This window comes from Scyliorhinus canicula, chromosome 9 (assembly GCF_902713615.1).
Source record: "Scyliorhinus canicula chromosome 9, sScyCan1.1, whole genome shotgun sequence".
Lineage (NCBI taxonomy): Eukaryota > Metazoa > Chordata > Chondrichthyes > Carcharhiniformes > Scyliorhinidae > Scyliorhinus > Scyliorhinus canicula.
The window spans coordinates 105,949,930-105,967,576 of NC_052154.1; the positions used below are offsets into that span (position 1 = coordinate 105,949,930).

General features: G+C 47.5%; 1 protein-coding gene across 4 annotated transcripts in view; it reads right to left on the bottom strand.

Moving 5' to 3' along the window:
• Window positions 1-17,647, bottom strand: part of LOC119971592 (low choriolytic enzyme-like) — a 290,266-nt gene that overhangs the window by 184,641 nt on the left and 87,978 nt on the right. For all 4 annotated transcript variants that reach the window (XM_038807370.1, XM_038807371.1, XM_038807369.1 and 1 more), the window contains exons 5-6: window positions 16,570-16,722; window positions 12,932-13,049 (exon numbers count right to left, since the gene is read on the bottom strand). In XM_038807370.1, coding sequence (XP_038663298.1) covers window positions 12,932-13,049; window positions 16,570-16,722 — 271 coding nt within the window. The remainder of the gene's footprint in view (window positions 1-12,931; window positions 13,050-16,569; window positions 16,723-17,647) is intronic.

Sequence of the window (17,647 nt, forward strand, 5' to 3'; positions counted from 1 at the left end):
GAGGGAAGTGCAGAGGTCGGGGAGAATGTACAGGTGGAAACGGTCGAAATCCACGCCCTGTACAGTGAGTTTAACCAGGCAGAAACCCCGGATAGGGACAGAGTGGGAACCGGAGGCAAGGGAGATCTGCCGGTCAGCGGGATGGACCGCAAGGGAATAGCGCCTTACCGTGTCTGGGTGGACGAAGCTCTCGGTGCTCCCGGAGTCGATGAGGCAGGAGGTCACATGGCCGTTGACCAGCACCGATGTGGAAGAGGGTGCCAGGTTGCGAGGACGGGACTGGTCGAGCGTAACGGAGGCGAGCAGTGGTTGGTCGGCGATTGAGTCCGATGAGTCCGACGAGGAGCGGTAGCGACCCGTGTCCCGTGATGGCGGCCCCTGGAGTCTAGATGTCGGCATCCGCAGCACCTGTGGGTAAAATGGCGGCGTCCATGGAGCGCCCGTCATGGGGTCGGAACAAAATGGCGGCGCCCATGGAACTCACATGGCAGTGGTAGATGAAGATGGCGGCGCCCATGGGGCGCACGTGGCGGGGGCGGCAAAAGATGGCGGCGCCCACTGATCGCACGTGGGGTCGGGAGAAGCGGACGGCGGGGCCCATTGGGGGAGCGGCTGAGGTGAGGGGACCTGCGGCGCGATAGCGGCGACCGTCCGGGACTGACACACCGCTGCAAAGTGGCCTTTCTTGCCACAAGCTTTGCAGGTCGCTGTGCGGGCCGGGCAGCGTTGGCGAGGGTGCTTCTGCTGACCGCAGAAGTAACAGTGGGGACCCCCAGGGGGTGCGGTGCGGCGGGCAGCGCAGGCATGGTGTGCGGGGGCGGCTGCTGGGGGGGCCGTTTGCGGGTTCCACGCGGGGTAGGACGGATGGGCCTGGGGGGCCGTTTGTGGGGTCCACGAGGGGTAGGACGGGTGGGCCGAGTGGCTGGCGGAGTAGGTTTGCGCACTACGGGAGGCGGCCGTCATGGAGAGTGCCAGGGCCTTTACGGCCGCGAGGTCGGGAGCGACCCCTTCCAGCAGTCGTTGCCGGATGGGGTCCGATGCAATGCCTGTGACAAAGGCATCGCGCATGATTAGATTAGAGTGCTCCGTGGCTGTGAGGGCCCGGCAGTCGCAGTCTCGTACCAGAGGTATAAGGGCCCTCCAGAAGTCCTCAATCGACTCACCCGGCTGCTGGATGCGAGTAGCAAGTTGATGCCTCGCAAACAGGGTGTTCGTCGATGGTGCATAATTCTCCTTGAGCAGTTCGATAGCAGCGGTGTAGTCGGTCGCATCTCGGACGAGCGGAAAGACGCTGGAGCTCAGTCTGGAGTACAGGAGTTGCTTTTTCTGACCCTCCGTCGGGGGAGGGTGTGCTGAAGAGATGTAGGCCTCGAAGACTGCCAGCCAGTGATCAAAGTCTTTTCTGGCGTGAGGCGAGTGTGGATCCAGCTGCAGACGGTCAGGCTTGACTCTGATGTCCATGGTGACTGGGAAATCGTACAGGAATAAATTGTGGCGCTAACAATTATACATAAAGCCGAGAGACAGGTACAATAGAGGCTTTATTCCTGTACGATGTTGTCCCTCCATCCGCAACTGTAGACTGAGGGACTGAGCAGCTCTCGTACATATTTATACACAAACTCCCTGTGGGCGGAGCTAGCCGGCAGGGGCTGACCGGAGGAACCTGTATTACAGGTACAGGCAGACATCCCCCTACTGCAGTACACATGACTCACCTAACTACAGTGGTTATCTCACCACACATGCTATGCGGGATGACAATACGGTCCAGCTTGAGAAGAATCCCGTCTACTACTGCCAGGTCATCTTTAACATTATAGAATTGAGGGCATTGGCCCTTGAGCCACCCGTCCGTTAGGTGGCGCATGACATGTTGGAGCAGGGGATCGTCAGCCGTCTCACGACGAATCTGGATGAGTCGTTCATCTGTGGTGGGCAGATTGGATGCAGCGAATGCCACATGAGCATCAACCTGGCAAACGAATCCCGCTGGGTCGCACGGTGTGGTGACAGACTGGGAGAAGGCATCAGCGATGATGAGCTCCTTGCCCGGGGTGTAGACAAGCTGAAAGTCGTAGCACCTGAGCTTAAGAAGAATGCGCTGCAGGCGAGGCGTCATGTCGTTAAGGTCTTTTTGAATGATATTGACTAGCGGTCTGTGGTCTGTTTCGACTGTGAACTTTGGGAGTCCATAAGTCCATAGTCATGGAATTTAATGACTCCGGTAAGAAGGCCCAGGCACTCTTTTTCAATTTGCGCATAGCGCTGTTCGATGGGCGTCATTGCACGTGACGCGTATGCAACGGGAGCCCATGATGAGGCATCATCACGTTGAAGGAGCACTGCTCCAATGTCGGATTGACTGGCATCCATGGAAATCTTCGTTTCTTTGGCCGGATCAAATAATTACAACACCGGGGCCGTGGTCAGCTTCGCTCTGAGTTCCAGCCATTCGTGTTCATGGGCGGGGAGCCATTGGAACTCTGTCGTCTTCTTGACCAGGTTCCTGAGAGCCGTGGTGTGAGAGGCGAGGTTCGGGATGAATTTCCCTAGAAAGTTGACCATGCCCAGCAAGCGGAGGACCGCTTTCTTGTCCTCCGGTGTCTTCATGGCCTTAATGACAGCTACCTTGTCCGCATCTGGCTGCACGCCAAACTGTGAGATGTTGTCTCCGAGGAACTTAATTTCTGTTTGACCAAAGGAGCATTTGGCCCTGTTGAGGCGGAGGCCATGCTCATGGATCAGTCGGAAGATGCATTGGAGGCAATCAATGTGCTCCTGCGGGGTGGTAGACCAGACGATTATGTAGTTCACAAAGACGCGAACCCTTCAATACCTTCCATCATCTGTTCCATAATCCTGTGGAATACTTCCAATGCAGAGATGATGCCAAACGGCATCTGGTTGTAACAATACCCATCAAAGGAGGTGTTAAAGGTGCAGAGCTTCCGACTGAATGCGTCAAGCTGGATCTGTCAGAACCCCTTGGATGCGTCTATCTTGGTGAAGAATTTGGTGCGAGCCATCTCACAGGTGAGTTCTTCATGCTTTGGAATGGGATAGTGTTCCCTCATAATATTGCGGTTGAGATCCTTGGGATCAATACATATTCGCAATTCGCCGGAAGGTTTTTTCACGCATACCATGGAGCTGACCCAGTCAGTCGGTTCCGTCACTTTTGAAATTACTCCCTGGTCCTGGAGGTCCTGCAGGTGTTGATTGAGGCGGTCCTTGAGGGGTGCTGGGACCCTGCGAGATGCATGCACCACAGGCGTGGTATTTGGTTTCAACAAGATCTTATAAGTGTATGGGAGTGTGCCCATGCCCTCAAATACACCAGGGTATCGGTTGATGATGGCGGCCAGCTGCGACCTAAAGTCAGTGTCCTGAGATGCAGATGCGTCAGCAGGTGACAGGGAGTGAACCCTTTGGACAAGGTTCAGGAGTTTGCATGCTTGCGCACCCAGCAGGGAGGCTTTGGAGGATCCCACTATTTCAAACGGAAGGTCAGCCTTTTGTGACAGATGTACCACTTCAAGCTGGCAAGAGCCACTGGCAGCAATGGCATTACCATTATAGTCCAATACCTGGCAGGCTGATGGCAGGATGGTAGGCTTGACATGGAGGCTTTCGAGGTCAGACCGCGTAATGAGCTTGGCTGAAGCGCCGGTGTCCAGGCGGAATCGGATTTGGGAGCGGTTGACCGTGAGGGTGGCACACCACTCGTCGTCCGGATCAATGCTGAATATCGGGAGAGGCTTGACTTTTGTCTCCGGGGGACATCTTGTGTTTGGTAATGATGCCCACCCGAAATAGTGCTTTAGGGTCCTCGGTGTCAAGGCCCTGGAGTTGTTTGATCGCTTGCACCCGTTCTGCCTCGTGGATACCTTGCCACGCCGTTTCAGCCGCTTGAATGTGCAAGTATCGGTTCGTGGCGTGTTCATACTGAATGCAGGTCTCGATGGCAATCGCAAGAGTGAGCTGTTTTACCTTGAGGAGCTGCTGGCATAGGGGGTCCGACTGTACACCGAAAACGATCTGGTCACGTATGATGGAGTCGGAGGTGGATCCGTAATTACAGGACTGCGCAAGGATGCGAAGGTGGGTGAGAAAAGATTGAAAAGGTTCATCCTTACCCTGCAAACGCTGTTGGAACACATGGCACTCAGAACTTTCATTCACCTCGATGTCACAGTGACTGTCAAATTTGAGGAGGACCGTCTTGAATTTGGACTTGTCTTCACCTTCAGCAAAAGTGAAAGAATTGAAGATATGAATGGCGTGGTCCCCGGCCGTGGAGAGGAAGAGAGCGATCTTCCTGGCGTCTGAAGCAGCTTCCAGGTCTGTGGCTTCAAGGTAAAGCTGGAATCGTGTTTAAAGATTTTCCAGTTGGCACCGAGGTTGTCAGTGATGCGGAGCGGCGGAGCACGCTGTCCATATTGCAGAATGGCTAATTGCTGGTCGAAGGCAGATCACTTGAAGTACGTCTTATAAATTCTAACATCACGTACTGGTACCATGATGTGTTGAGTACTCTGGATCTGTGGAGACTGCGTTTACCTTAGCAGTAACATAGACAGGCTACCAACACTTGTAATAGTACAACACTATTTTATTAAGCTAAGAACTGTTGAACATACTTGCACTGTGGGTCGACACTATGTTAGATTAAACTGAAGACCTATGCCTATCCTGACCTGTCTAAACTGTTAGCACATGGTGAAGGTTTGTGCTAGTAGCTGTGAGCTCTGTCCGTCTCAAAGGCAGCATCCCGAAAGAGCGGGAAAACTAGTGCCCTCTGGTTTTATAGTGAGCGTGCCGTAACTGGTGATTGGCTGCTGTGTTGTGTGTGTTGATTGGTCTTGCAGTGTGTCAGTCAGTGTGTGTCTGCACCATTATATACTGATGTGTATATTATGACAGTCGGGATGGATCATAGTTGGAATAAACTTCTCATAATAATTTACGAGTTCCAGAAATGATTCAATTCCGTGGCATTTTGCGGAGTCAGGGCCCATTTTATGACCTGAACTTTCTCGTCCTCAGGATGGAAGCCATCCTGATTCACTTTATAACTCAATTATGTCAATGTCTTTGTTTAGAAGACACACTTGCCTCCTCTGGGGGTCACCATCACCAAGTGTCTGTCCTGATCCACTCATGTTGATGCAACAGTCAAGAAAGCCCCAAAACGTCACTACTTCCTATGGAAGCTAAATAAATTCAGCATGTCTGCATCAACTCTCACAAACATCTACAGATGTGCCGTAGAGAGCATCCTTTCAGGCTGAATCACAGCTTGGCATGGCAACTGCTCGGCCCTAGATCGCAAGAAACTGCAGAGTGTGGTGAACTCGTACCAGCCTCCCCGGACAGGCGGCAGAATGTGGCGACTAGGGGCTTTTCACAGTAACTTCGTTGAAGCCTACTCGTGACAATAAGCGATTTTCATTTTCAACTCACCCAAACGCATCACACAAGCTTGCCACCCTCGCATTGATTCTGTATACACCTCCCGCTGCCTCAGGAAGACAGAGAGCATTATCATATACCCCTTCCACCCAACTTTACCTTCTTACAGACCCTTCTATCAGGCAGAAGGTACAGAAGTCTGAAGACCCGCACATCCAGACATAGGAACAGCTTCTTCCCCACAGCTGCTAGACTCCGCAAGATGTCTCCTTGGACTGATCTGTTCCCTGTAAGAACACTATTCACAATGACCTATGCTGCTCATGCGCATGTATTAGCTTTGTTTGGCCCCTTGTTCCTCACTGTAACCAATCACTGTTTGTTGATGTACATTTGTCAATGTATTCTGTTGATTATTCTTTTTTGTCTACTATGTACATACTGTGTACGTTCCCTCGGCCGCAGAGAAGTACTTTTCACTGTATTTCGGTCCATGTGACAATAAATCAAATCAAATCAAATTCAGGCCGATACCTACTTGGAAAAATCGCCCGAGTACCTCCTCTAGATTGATCTTGTGTTCTTTTCTGGTGGCCCCACCTTCAAAATATACCGCCACTTTGGTTAGCCTCTGGAGGATGCCTTCCATCACCCTTTGAAAAATTGCGCAGGCGGAAGAGACCTAAAGGGAATGCGAGTGTATTCAAGCAGCCCCCCATGGAGATTTATAGTTGAATATTTCTGCGATTCTGTGTCCAATTATAACTGAAGATATGCTTGGCTCATATCCAGTTTGGTAACGAGTATCCCCAACCAGTTTTGCATGCAGATCCTCCATGTGTGGATTGGGTAATGGTCCAGACAGAATGCAGAGACTGACATTCGTCCCGCATCTGCGTGGGTTTCCTCCGGGTGCTCCGGTTTCCTCCCACAAGTCCCGAAAGACCTGCTTGTTTGGTGTATTGGACATTCTGAATTCTCCCTCCGTGTACCCGAGCAGACGCTCGCCGGAGTGTGGCGATTTGGGGATTTTCACAGTAACTTCATGGCAGTGATAATGTAAGCCTACTTGTGACAATAATAAAGATTATAACACTGGGAGCACAGGTGCAGTCCATTCCGCAAATTGCATAGGGTGTATGATGACCCTCTCTCCAAACTCTCCAGGAGCTGCAACTCGACATCCACCTTTGTGAGCAAGGCGCATGGGATTGATCATGACCTAAAGTACGTGTGATGGGCCTCTGGATCCACACAAATACGTGCCTTGGCTCCTTTTGGGCAAAATTCTCCCCTACTCGGCGGGGCAGGGGGTCCCGGCGTAGCGGAGTGGCGCCAACCACTCCGGCATTGGGCCTCCCCAAAGGTGTTGAATTCTCTGCACCTTTAGGGGCCAAGCCCTCACATTGAGGGGCTAGGACCGCGCCGGAGCGGTTGGCACCACACCGACTGGCGGCAAAACCGGAACAACGGCCTTTGACACCCGGCGCCCGGCGCCGGGGCAGGCCGAAAGGTCTTCGCCGGTTCGCACATGCGCCGGTGCGTTGGCTGCCGCTGATGTCACCACCGCCGCATGCGCACTGGGGGATTCTCTTCTGCCTCCGCCATGGTGGAGGCCGTGCCGTGGCGGCGGCGGAAGAAAAAGAGTGCCCCCATGGCACTGGCCCGCCCACCGATCGGTAGGCCCCGATCACGGGCCTGGCCACAGTGGGGGCACCCCCCGGGGTCCAATCGCCCGCGCCCCCCCCCCTCCCCCAGGACCCCGGGGGCCCGCTCACGGCGCCGATCCCGCTGGCACAGAGGTGGTTCAAACCACGGTGGTGGAAGAGTCCTCTCAGCGGCGGGGCTTTGGCCCATCCGCAGCACAGAAACCCGTAGCCTCCCGCCGGCCCCCGCCATTCTCCGAGGCGGGCGGCAGGATTGGCGGCACGCCGACTTTTTGCGGGTGGGAGAATTCTGGACATAGCGGGGGTGGGATTTTCGGCGGCCCCGGGCGATTCTCCGACCCTCCTGGGAGTCGGAGAATTTCGCCCTTTATCTTTCCCAGATTCTCCTGGAATATGTCTGAAAACTTTCCAAGGACTTCATAAAGGTTTCCGGTGCCCATCTGGAAAATTTGCTGCCAATCGAAGCGGCCAATCATGCCTCATTAGGTGAGGTCCTGGCCCTTGCACCACGAACAAAGGTAGCCTGACTGTTTGTTGTCCGTAGGTCACCAGGGTCACGGTGGTTCCTATAATGCGTAATGATTCCCCAATGTACATCGCCAGCCTGGCCTTGGCTTCGCGCAGGTTCAATGGCATGATTCCCATGTGAAGCTGGTGGTAGATCGGCTCACCAATGATAGAGACAGCTGCCCCTATGTCCATCTCCATCATAAGGGGGTGTCCATTTTCCTTCAAATTCAACTTTAATCAGCACCACTTTTAGGGTTATGCAGATTGATTGCATCATATTTTCCTCATTAGATGGGGCACATGCAAGACCCTGGCTCGAGGCGACCACATCATCTGTCCAGGGCGCTGCACTCTCTGCTCATTTTGGCAGTCTTCGTTTCCAAGTGTTCTATGCCCACAGCCCTGGCAATGTTGCCAGAACTCCCTCTCATTCTCAGGGATTGGATTGGATTTGTTTATTGTCACGTGTACTGAGGTACGGTATTAGTATTTTTCTGCGTGCAGCTGAAACAGATCATTTAGTACGTGAAAAAACCCCCAGCATAATAAGGCAACACAAGGTACACAATGCAAATACATAGACACAGACATCGGGTGAAGCATACAGGAGTGTAGTATCAGTCAGATCAGTCCATAAGAGAATTGTTTAGGAGTCTGATAACAGCAGGGGAGAAGCTGTTTTTGAATCAATTTGCTTGAGTTCTCAGACTATCGTATCTCCTGCCCGATGAAAGTAAATCGGGTGAGTAAGCTGGATGGGAGGGGTCTTTGATTATGCTGCCTGCTTTCCCAAGGCAGTGGGATCTGTAGATAGAGTCAATGTATGGGAGGTGGGTTTGTCTGATGGTCTGGGCAGTGTTCATGACTCTCTGAAGTTTCTTCCGGTCTTGGGCCAAGCAGTTGTCATACCAGGCTGTGATGCAGCCAGTTTGGATGCTTTCTATGGTGCATCTGTAAAAGTTGATAAGAGTCAATGTGGATATGCCGAACTTCCTTAGTTTTCTGAGCAAGTATTGGCTTGTTGTGCTTTCTTGGTCGTAGTGTCGCGTGGGTGGACCAGGACAGATTTTTGGTGATGTGCACGCCTCGGAATTTGAAGTTGTCAATCATCTCCACCTCGGTCCTGTTGATGCAGACAGGGGTGTGTACAATACTTTGCTTCCTGTAGTGAATGACCAGCTCTTTAGTTTGCTGGCGCTGTGGGAGAGGTTGTTGTCATTACACCACTCCGCTAGGTTCTCTATCTCCCTCCTGTATTCTGACTTTTCATTGTTTGAGATCCAACCCACGACAGTTGTGTCGTCAGCAAATGGAGTTGGAGCCAGATTTTGCCACGCAGTCATGTGTGTACAGGGAATATCATAGGGGGCTAAGTATGCAGCCTTGCAGGGCCCCAGTATTGAGGATTATCGTGGAGGAGGTGCTGTTGTTTATTCTTACAGATTGTGGTCTATGGGCCAGAAAGTCGAGGATCCAGTTGCAGAGTGAGGAGCCAAGTCCTAGGGTTTGGTACTTTAACATAAACTTGGCTGGGATTGTGGTGTTGGAGGTGAAGCTGTAGTCAATAAATTGGAGTCTGATGCAGGAGTCCTTGTTGTCAAGATGCTCCAGGGCTGAGTGTAGGGCCCGGGAGATGGCGTCTGCTGTGGACCGGTTGTGGCGGTATGCAAATTGCAGTGGGTTTAGGCATTCTGGGAGTATGGAGTTGATGTGCCTCATGACCAACCTCTCGAAGCATTTCATTACGATCGATGTCAGAGCCACTGGACGATAGTCATTGAGGCACGATATCCCTCTGGTCCATGGTGGCTCTGAACATTGTGCCCGGACATGATGTTGTACCCTTGGTTGTCATTTTGGAGATGACCTGGCATTGGAGCACAGCCCTGGGACACCGTTGGAGTCTGACATGGAGATCAAGCAACATTATGGATACTATAGTTCATGGATCCTTGGAGTTCCTGAACCCCATTTTCCATGTTTTAGCATGACAGCGCTAGCTCAACGGCTCTTTTTTAATCCAGTGTAGACTCTGCCAACAGCTTCCTCTGTGTAATCATGTCATTGATTCTGCACAGCAGCCGATCCCTCAGTATCAACGCTCATCCAGCCATCAGAGTCGAGTCAAGAAATTCGTAACTGATGCACCCGGAGTCCAAACAGCAGTGTTGAACCAGCACCATTACATGATTACCAACAGTTTTGGGTTTAATGATTGGACACCAGATCTACCAATTCATCAAATGATTTTGAATCCAGTGTAGCTGAATTAGTGAGGCTTTTTATAATGCTGAAGGTTGGGTACCTGCAGGCAATATGGAGGATTGCCTTCTGTTGGTCCTCTCCAGCATTGCCTTTGGCCTGGAAAAAGTACCTATGCACTCTGCGTACTAAGTTCAATCTTTCAGGCCCGTCACAAACTTAAGTGAGCATCACATGTTGTTGTACAGTGATCTTCCAGAGCGGCTGGGACGTCCAGAATCAGAGTGAAAATGTATTTTACCTCGTTGCCAGTATTATAAGACCCAGGAAACCTAGTGGTAAGGTGAACGTTTATTTAATCAAGGTTACAAAACCTGGTTGGCGGCATGTGGTGCAGTGGTTAGCACTGGGACTGCGGCGCGGAGGATCTGGGTCCGAATCCCGGGCCTGGGTCACTGTCCGTGTGGAGTTTGCACATTCTCCCCATGTCTGCCTGGGTTTCACCCCCACAACCCAAAGGTGTGCAGGTTAGGTGGACTGGCCATGCTAAATTGCCCCTTAATTGGAAAACAAAATAATTGGGTACTCTAAATGTTTTTACAAAAGGTTACAAAACCTCTCCTACGGCAGCAAAATAGTTACACAGTGCAGTCCCGTTGGAACAACCAAGTGTTGTTCCCTCTTCGATAAAGACATTAAAACAACATGCACTACTTTAGGTGCGGTCTTATTAAAGTGTAGCAAGACTTCCCTACTCCATTCCATCCTGCAATAAAAGCCAACATTATATTTACCTTCCTAATTATTTACCTTTTTTGATTAATTCATGGGATGTGGACATTGCTGGCTGGGTTGGCATTTATTGCCCATCTGTCATAACCCGCACTGTCTTAAAGGATAGGGATAATTAATTACCCTGTGGATCTTGCCGAATATGAGCTCCCCGATAAGGGGGCAAAGAGACCTTTAACAATGTTCGCTTTGTATAAAGAGGGTTGACCAGTAAGGCACCGACTAGGGAAGACCCAGTAAGGAACTATTGGAGCTATATAATGCAAAAAGGTTAGGAGGGGTTATTGGGTTACGGGGATAGGGTGGAAGTGAGGGCTTAATGGGGTGGTGCAGATTCGATGCGCCGAATGGCCTCCTTCTGTACTGTATGTTCTGTATCTATGTTCTGTATACATAATAGTAATTGTAAAATAAAGTAAATTTTTGTTTTCGACTGACTTGGTACCCCTTACAAAACCATCCCTAATTGCCCTTGAACTGAGTGGCTTGCTTGTCCATTTCAGAGGGCATTTAAGAGTCATTCATATTGCTGTGGTTCTGGAATTATATGTAAGCTAGAGCAGGTGAGGGTGGCAGATTTATTCCCTGAAGGACAGATGCGTAAACCAGATGGGTTTTACAACAATCGAGAATGGTTCATGGTGATCATCACACATTTAATTCCAGATTTTGTTACTGAATTCAAATTTCACCATCTGCCATGATGGTGAACCTGGGTCCCCACAACATTACCCTGGGTTGCTTGACGCTAGTCTAGTGACAAAACCACTCTGCTATCACCACTACCCACAGCTGCAAGGTTACAAAATCAAGGTTTTGTGACTCATGAATGGGGACTCCCAGACCCCTCTTTGACGCAGCATTCCGTCATCTCTCTCCAATTTAAATAATATTCCGCTCTTCTCATTGTCCCACCAAAGTGGAAAATTTCACAACTTCCCACATTATACTCCATCTGTCAAACATTTGCCCATTTATCTTTTATCCTATGCATTTACTTTTTAGTAAGAAGTCTTACAACACCAGGTTAAAGTCCAACAGGTTTGATTCAAACACGAGCTTTCGGAGCACAGCTCCGAAAGCTCGTATTTGAATCAAACCTGCTGGACTTTAACCTGGTGTTGTAAGACTTCTTACTGTGCTCACCCCAGTCCAACGCCAGCATCTCCACATCATCATTTACTTTTTAGGACTCTTTACATATTCCTTTGGACATACACCAAGGCTGGGATTTTAGGATGCCCCCTTCAGCCGGGTAGGTTTTCAGGCAGTGGGGCCTTCCATTCAAGCCAAAGAGCCAAAGTCAATGGCCATTTGTGTTGCCCACCAGCCATGCACCCGGCAGACCTTGTTGCGGGAGGGCACCTTTGACAGGACCAGAAGATACTGCTGCCAGGAAGGCCTGGAAAATTCCAGCCTCGGTCTTTACAAAATTTTATCCTTATTACTATTTCTACTATTTCTCATCGTTAAATGACTTTTCTGTTGAACAAAGACAGTTATGATGGTTGACCCTCTGGAAATTATTCCCTGTGGTCTCCAGAACCAAAGAGTTCTCTTAGTTTCAGGCATACCGCACCTAATTAGGCCGAAGGAGCTTCTAATAGATGACCTGGGACCAATTTCAAAAGGAACGACAGGAAAGTTATTTGCATTTGATAAGCCAAACATGCTTCCTGATTCTGTGGGTCTGTTGAGATAATGGCTTCCCAACATCAAGCTCTCAACATGAATGGTACCCCTTTCAATACATAATGGCTGAGACATTGTCAGCCCTGAAAACAAAGCCAAATTCCAGATACCAGATAAATATATTTTGTTGAAGCCATTGTGGAGAAAGAAAGGAAAGTTACATGGCCAAAAGCCTTTTGGGAAGTTTAATATTACCTTTCTGAGCGATGTAGCCAGACTGCTGTTTAGCACCCAATAGGCATGCCACACAGACGCAAGCTCTGTCCAGATTGGTTCAATAGTCAATCTAGCCTGACTCCACTGGAAAATGTTATATAATTGCTGACAGACTTGCTGCTTCCTATTATGCCTATTTCATCTTGCAACATCAACTCCATCTGAAAAAGGTGAATTCTACAACACCTGTCTCTAGTCAACTGATTATCGAATGCCAATGTGAAAGACATTCTCAGTGAGCTCTGATTTTACCACTCTGAAACTCACATGAAGCAATTTTCTTTGTGGTCCTTATACTATAACTATATTCTCTATGAAAACAGTGCTGTTTGAATTAACCCCTACCTGTCTGCAAAACATCTCACCGAAAAACGAATTGCAATGAACATAAATAAACACAAACTCATTAGGTATCATTAATTGTATTCTCAACTCACCCTCGTCTTGAAATAATTCTTATGTATTTACTTTCATGTCGTCTGTATACAAATTTAACACATGTTAGAAAATCAAACTCTTTCATAGAGCGCTGTATTTGGGATTGCTGAGATTTACCTAGAGTTATAAAAACACAATAAGATGCATGTAATTTACCAATTATTTTGTAATTCTGATTTACGAGGATATTACTTACTGGTTATAAATCAATATTGTTTGATGATACAAAACTCTAAAAAAAGAAACCAGAATAAAATTGTTGAATGCCATTCTGATTTTATTACCTGCTGTTTATAATTGATTATGTTAATTGTTGTCATTGTTAATAATAATTATTATTACGAGGATAGTCTTAAGCTTTGAAAGGACATAGACATAGATATATTTATAGATCAGGAAGAAAAATGATAGTTGAAGTTCAATTCAGAGAAATATGAGGTGATTCATTTTAGCACTAAGAATTTGGAGAGAGTATAAAATAAAGGGTAAAATGTGGGGCGCGATCTAATAGTTGTGGTGCGCCCAGCACGGATCCATGTGAGCCGGTTAGATCATGTGAGAGGTCAAATAAGGATCCACACCAGCCACATATTATTTTACAATTTAACCGGCCCACTCCCATTGGCAGGCTTTAGATCACCTCTGGGCATGACGAGATACCAATTAACAACAACTGAGGGCAATCTCCGTTTTGTTAATGAGACGGATGCCCTATCTAATGGCCTCCAGGGATCAAACTGGCTCTCCAACAGGAGGCCATGTGCGCGCCCTTGAGCACATCTTTTTTTTTAAACGGGAAGCTAGCGCAATGGTTGCTGTGGCAATCGGAGGAGGTGAGTTGCCATTCATGAAATTGGGCATACAGCCCTGGGGTACTCAAGCTGCTGCCCCATTGGTCGGGTGGGGTGGGGAGTGGAGTGGGGGTGTGCCCCGGAGGGGGTGGGGGGGCTGATCAGAGGTCTGGGTGCCATCGGTGAGGGGGCACCCCTGGGTTCGAGGGGTGAAGGCCTCAGGGCCCATGGGTCCTACAGGCCATCCCCTGGCTTATGTGCACCGATAACAGGGGGATCTACAGCTGCTGCCTGTCTGCTCACTGAACACATCCAGTGAAGAACTCTGCCTGTGGTAATATGGTACAGGTTACTTTAACTTTCTCTCACTGCAAGCAGCCTTTGGCTGAATAGCTGAAGGCTATCGCTAATAGGGAATTGGCAATGTTAGGGACTAAACTAATGTGACAAGACATTGGGAACCGATGCAGGAAGTCTGAGGGAATTAAAGTGGGGATAGAAACAAAAGGCGTAAAGGGAAAAGTGAAAGGCAGAGAAACTAAAATCAAAAAGGGCCAAGGTACAGGGTACAGACTGGGGAACTTAGTGAATGGTTTAGGAAGGCTAAGAGAAATAAAACACAGGGAGAGTACAAAACATGGCCGGACAGATGGCCTGAGAAAGCAGGGCAGAGAGCAAGAGAAGTCTAGATTAATCTGCATTTATTTCAATGCAAGAGGCCTGACGGGCAAGGCAGATGAACTCAGGGCATGGATGGGTCCATGGACTTGGATATTATAGCTATTAGAAACATGGATAAAGGAGATGCAGGACTGGCAGCTCAATGTTCCAAGGTACAGATGCTATAGGAAAGATAGAACAAGAGGTAAGAGAGGAGGGGGAATTGCGTTTTTGATTACGAAGAATATCACGGCATACTGAGAGGGGATATATCCAAGGGTTCGCCCACTGTGTCTATATAGGTAGAACTGAAAAATAAGAAGGGAGAGATCACTTTGATAGGATTGTACTACAGGCCCCCAAATAGTCAGCGGGAAATTGAGGAGCAAATATGTGAGGAGATTACAGGTAGCTGCAAGAAAAATAGGGTGAAAATATTTGGGGACTTTAATTTTCCCAACATTGACTGGGACAACCATAGCATTAGGGTTTGGGTGTAGAGAAATTTGTGAGTGTATTCAGGAGGAATTTCTCATTCAGTATGTGGATGGCCTGACTAGAGAGGGGCAAAACTTGACCTTGTCTTGGGAAATAAGGAAGGGCAGGTGAGAGAAGTGTTAGTGAAGGATCACGTTGGGACCAATGACCATAATTCCATTAGGTTTCAGATGGCTATGGAGAATGATAGGTCTGGCCAAAAGTTTAAATTCTAAATTAGGGCAAGGCCAATTTTGATGATGTTAGGCAAGAACTTTCAAAAGTTGATTGGGGGAGTCTGCAGGCAAAGTGATGGCTGGTAAGTGGGAGGCTTTAAAAAGTGTGTTAACCAGGGTTCAGGGTAAGCACATTCCTTTTAGAGTGAAGGGCAAGGCTGGTAGAAGTAGGGAAACCTGGATGACTTGGGACTTTGAGGCCCTGGTGAAAAAGAAGAAGGAGGCAGATTACATGCATAGGCAGCTGGATCAAGTGGATCCCTTGAAGAGTAAAGAGCTTGTCGGAGTAGAGTTAAGATAGAAATCAGGAGGGCAAAAAGGGGACATGAGATTGCTTTGGCAGATAAGGCAAAGGAGAATCCAAAGAGCCAATCTTCAAACTCAATCGGGAATTTACCTCCCATTTCTCACCAGGGACTGGGCTCATGGACATTTCTTGTCTGGCCCCTGCCTCCCGATGCCGTCAGCATAAAGGACACACCATGCAGCAGAATCTCAACAACATGAAGGCAAGCCCTTACTGGGGTAAGTGCTCTTTCGAATTCAAGAACTTTCTCATTTTCCTCCACCATTCTCCCACAGATCTTCAAAGTGAGCTCTATAGATCTGCACCACAGAGCCGTGATCTTCATCCAGAACATTCACACCATTCTCAACAGCAGCCACCATCCAAAGGTACACAGCACCGCCGTGGCGAAATCCCACTTGCCAGCAACAATACCACTGCAAGTTCAGCCTCACCCAGCCAACTCCAACCACCACATCAAACAAGGATTCTCTGCAATTTATCTTGGCTCCTCTTCTCAAAACTCCAAATAGGGGGCAGGATTCTCTCAGCCCAGGGCAAGAAGGACAAGAATTATGGAAATTCAATGAGATAATAATTTGATAAATGACAATTATGCCCATTAATTTATATTCATTTGTTGAGGCCAGTGACAAAAACAAACAGTTCTTCAGCAATTTTTATCACTCATGCACTATTGTCTGGGATTCTAAGGCATAGACACAGCAAGCCACATATCATAACACATTCAACATGTACAATGGCATAAATAAAAACAATTCTCAATCCCCATGTAAAAGCTTGACTTCATTTTGCCCTTAAATCAAGTTCAGAAATAAATTCACCTACTTTGATTAATTTGATAATCAAGAAACTCTAAATTCAGAATAATGCATCACTGAAATAGTATGCAAATTAAGTTCAACATAATTAAATCAGTGGTCCAAAACATATTTATTAGTTCTCTGTGCAACTTTATACGTTATAGCAATAGAATTACCAGATGAATGAGTAAGAATTGAAAATGACTCTTAATGTGCTAATTCATGCATTAAATAAGCCTTGTGAAAAAAGAATTAATTAAAATTTATATGTGACTGGTAATATACTTTATCACAATATTATTACAAGATTACACATGCATTCTTTCATCAGAAGAAAATATTAAGAAAGGTAGCTTAGCTTACTGAAGGTTCGATCCATGGTATATGGTATATAAACAATCCCATCACTTGAACGAGGCCACAAGCAGGATTTTGGGCCAACTAAACATTTGATGGCATTTTTGGAACTTCCAATTGCAATATCTCCATACACAATTTCCTTTTTGTTGTTTTCCTCTAGGATAAGAAAAAAGTTCCAAATGCTAAAAATATGGAATATAAAAATACAGTTTTATTGATTTACCCAGGTTTTTAAGATTTCCTTGAGATTACATACCAGGGAGTTTATCAATTGGCCAAAAACAATGGAAATCTGAGGCACACTTAGGCCTATGCCTTCAAAATAAAAAGCATACTATATTCCATGTCAAGTCAGTTTGGCAGAGGTCAAATGATAGCATTGTATTTTCTCGCAAAATCATGAATTGAAATAATAAAATTTGTTCCTGGAAAATATTACAAGTAATCGCATTCAAAATGGAAAATATGCAGCAGAGAAAGTAACTTGTTTTGAATTACCAAATTCTTAAGAAAATTCTTAGGTTGTTCAGAGAGATATTTTTCCACAGCTTATAATAGCGACTCAAACTCTGAAGTATTATTGCTGAAGAAAAGAGACATGTCCAAGCTTTGCTTCTTGCACCCATCAGGATACTTCGCAAGAACACAAGAATAAGGCAAAAACAATAATTTATACGATATGAGAAGAGCATATTGAGGGTTGACAAGTGGATTCTAATTGGTTGAGGAGTTGTCATAGAGAATGCACGAGTTGATGGTGACCTGCCGATAACTGCCAAACATTGTTTGAAAATTAAACCAGGCAGCTTGACCTTGATTGGTCAAGACATTGCCCCAGGAAATGGTTCAGTGGATGGCTGTCACTTACAATGTTCGGTTGAAACAAGCGCACTATATGAAAATGTTCTTTCTGCAATGAAGATGGTCTTTTTGGCAACTGGGGCATTCTCCATGACAATGTCTCTACTAATTTTCCAACCAATCAGCATTCTCTTCTCCTGCAGTATTAATTATTGTTTTAACTTTATACTGGTATTCTTGTGAGTTTCCAGTACATTCCAGTGCAGTGCATGATGGACAG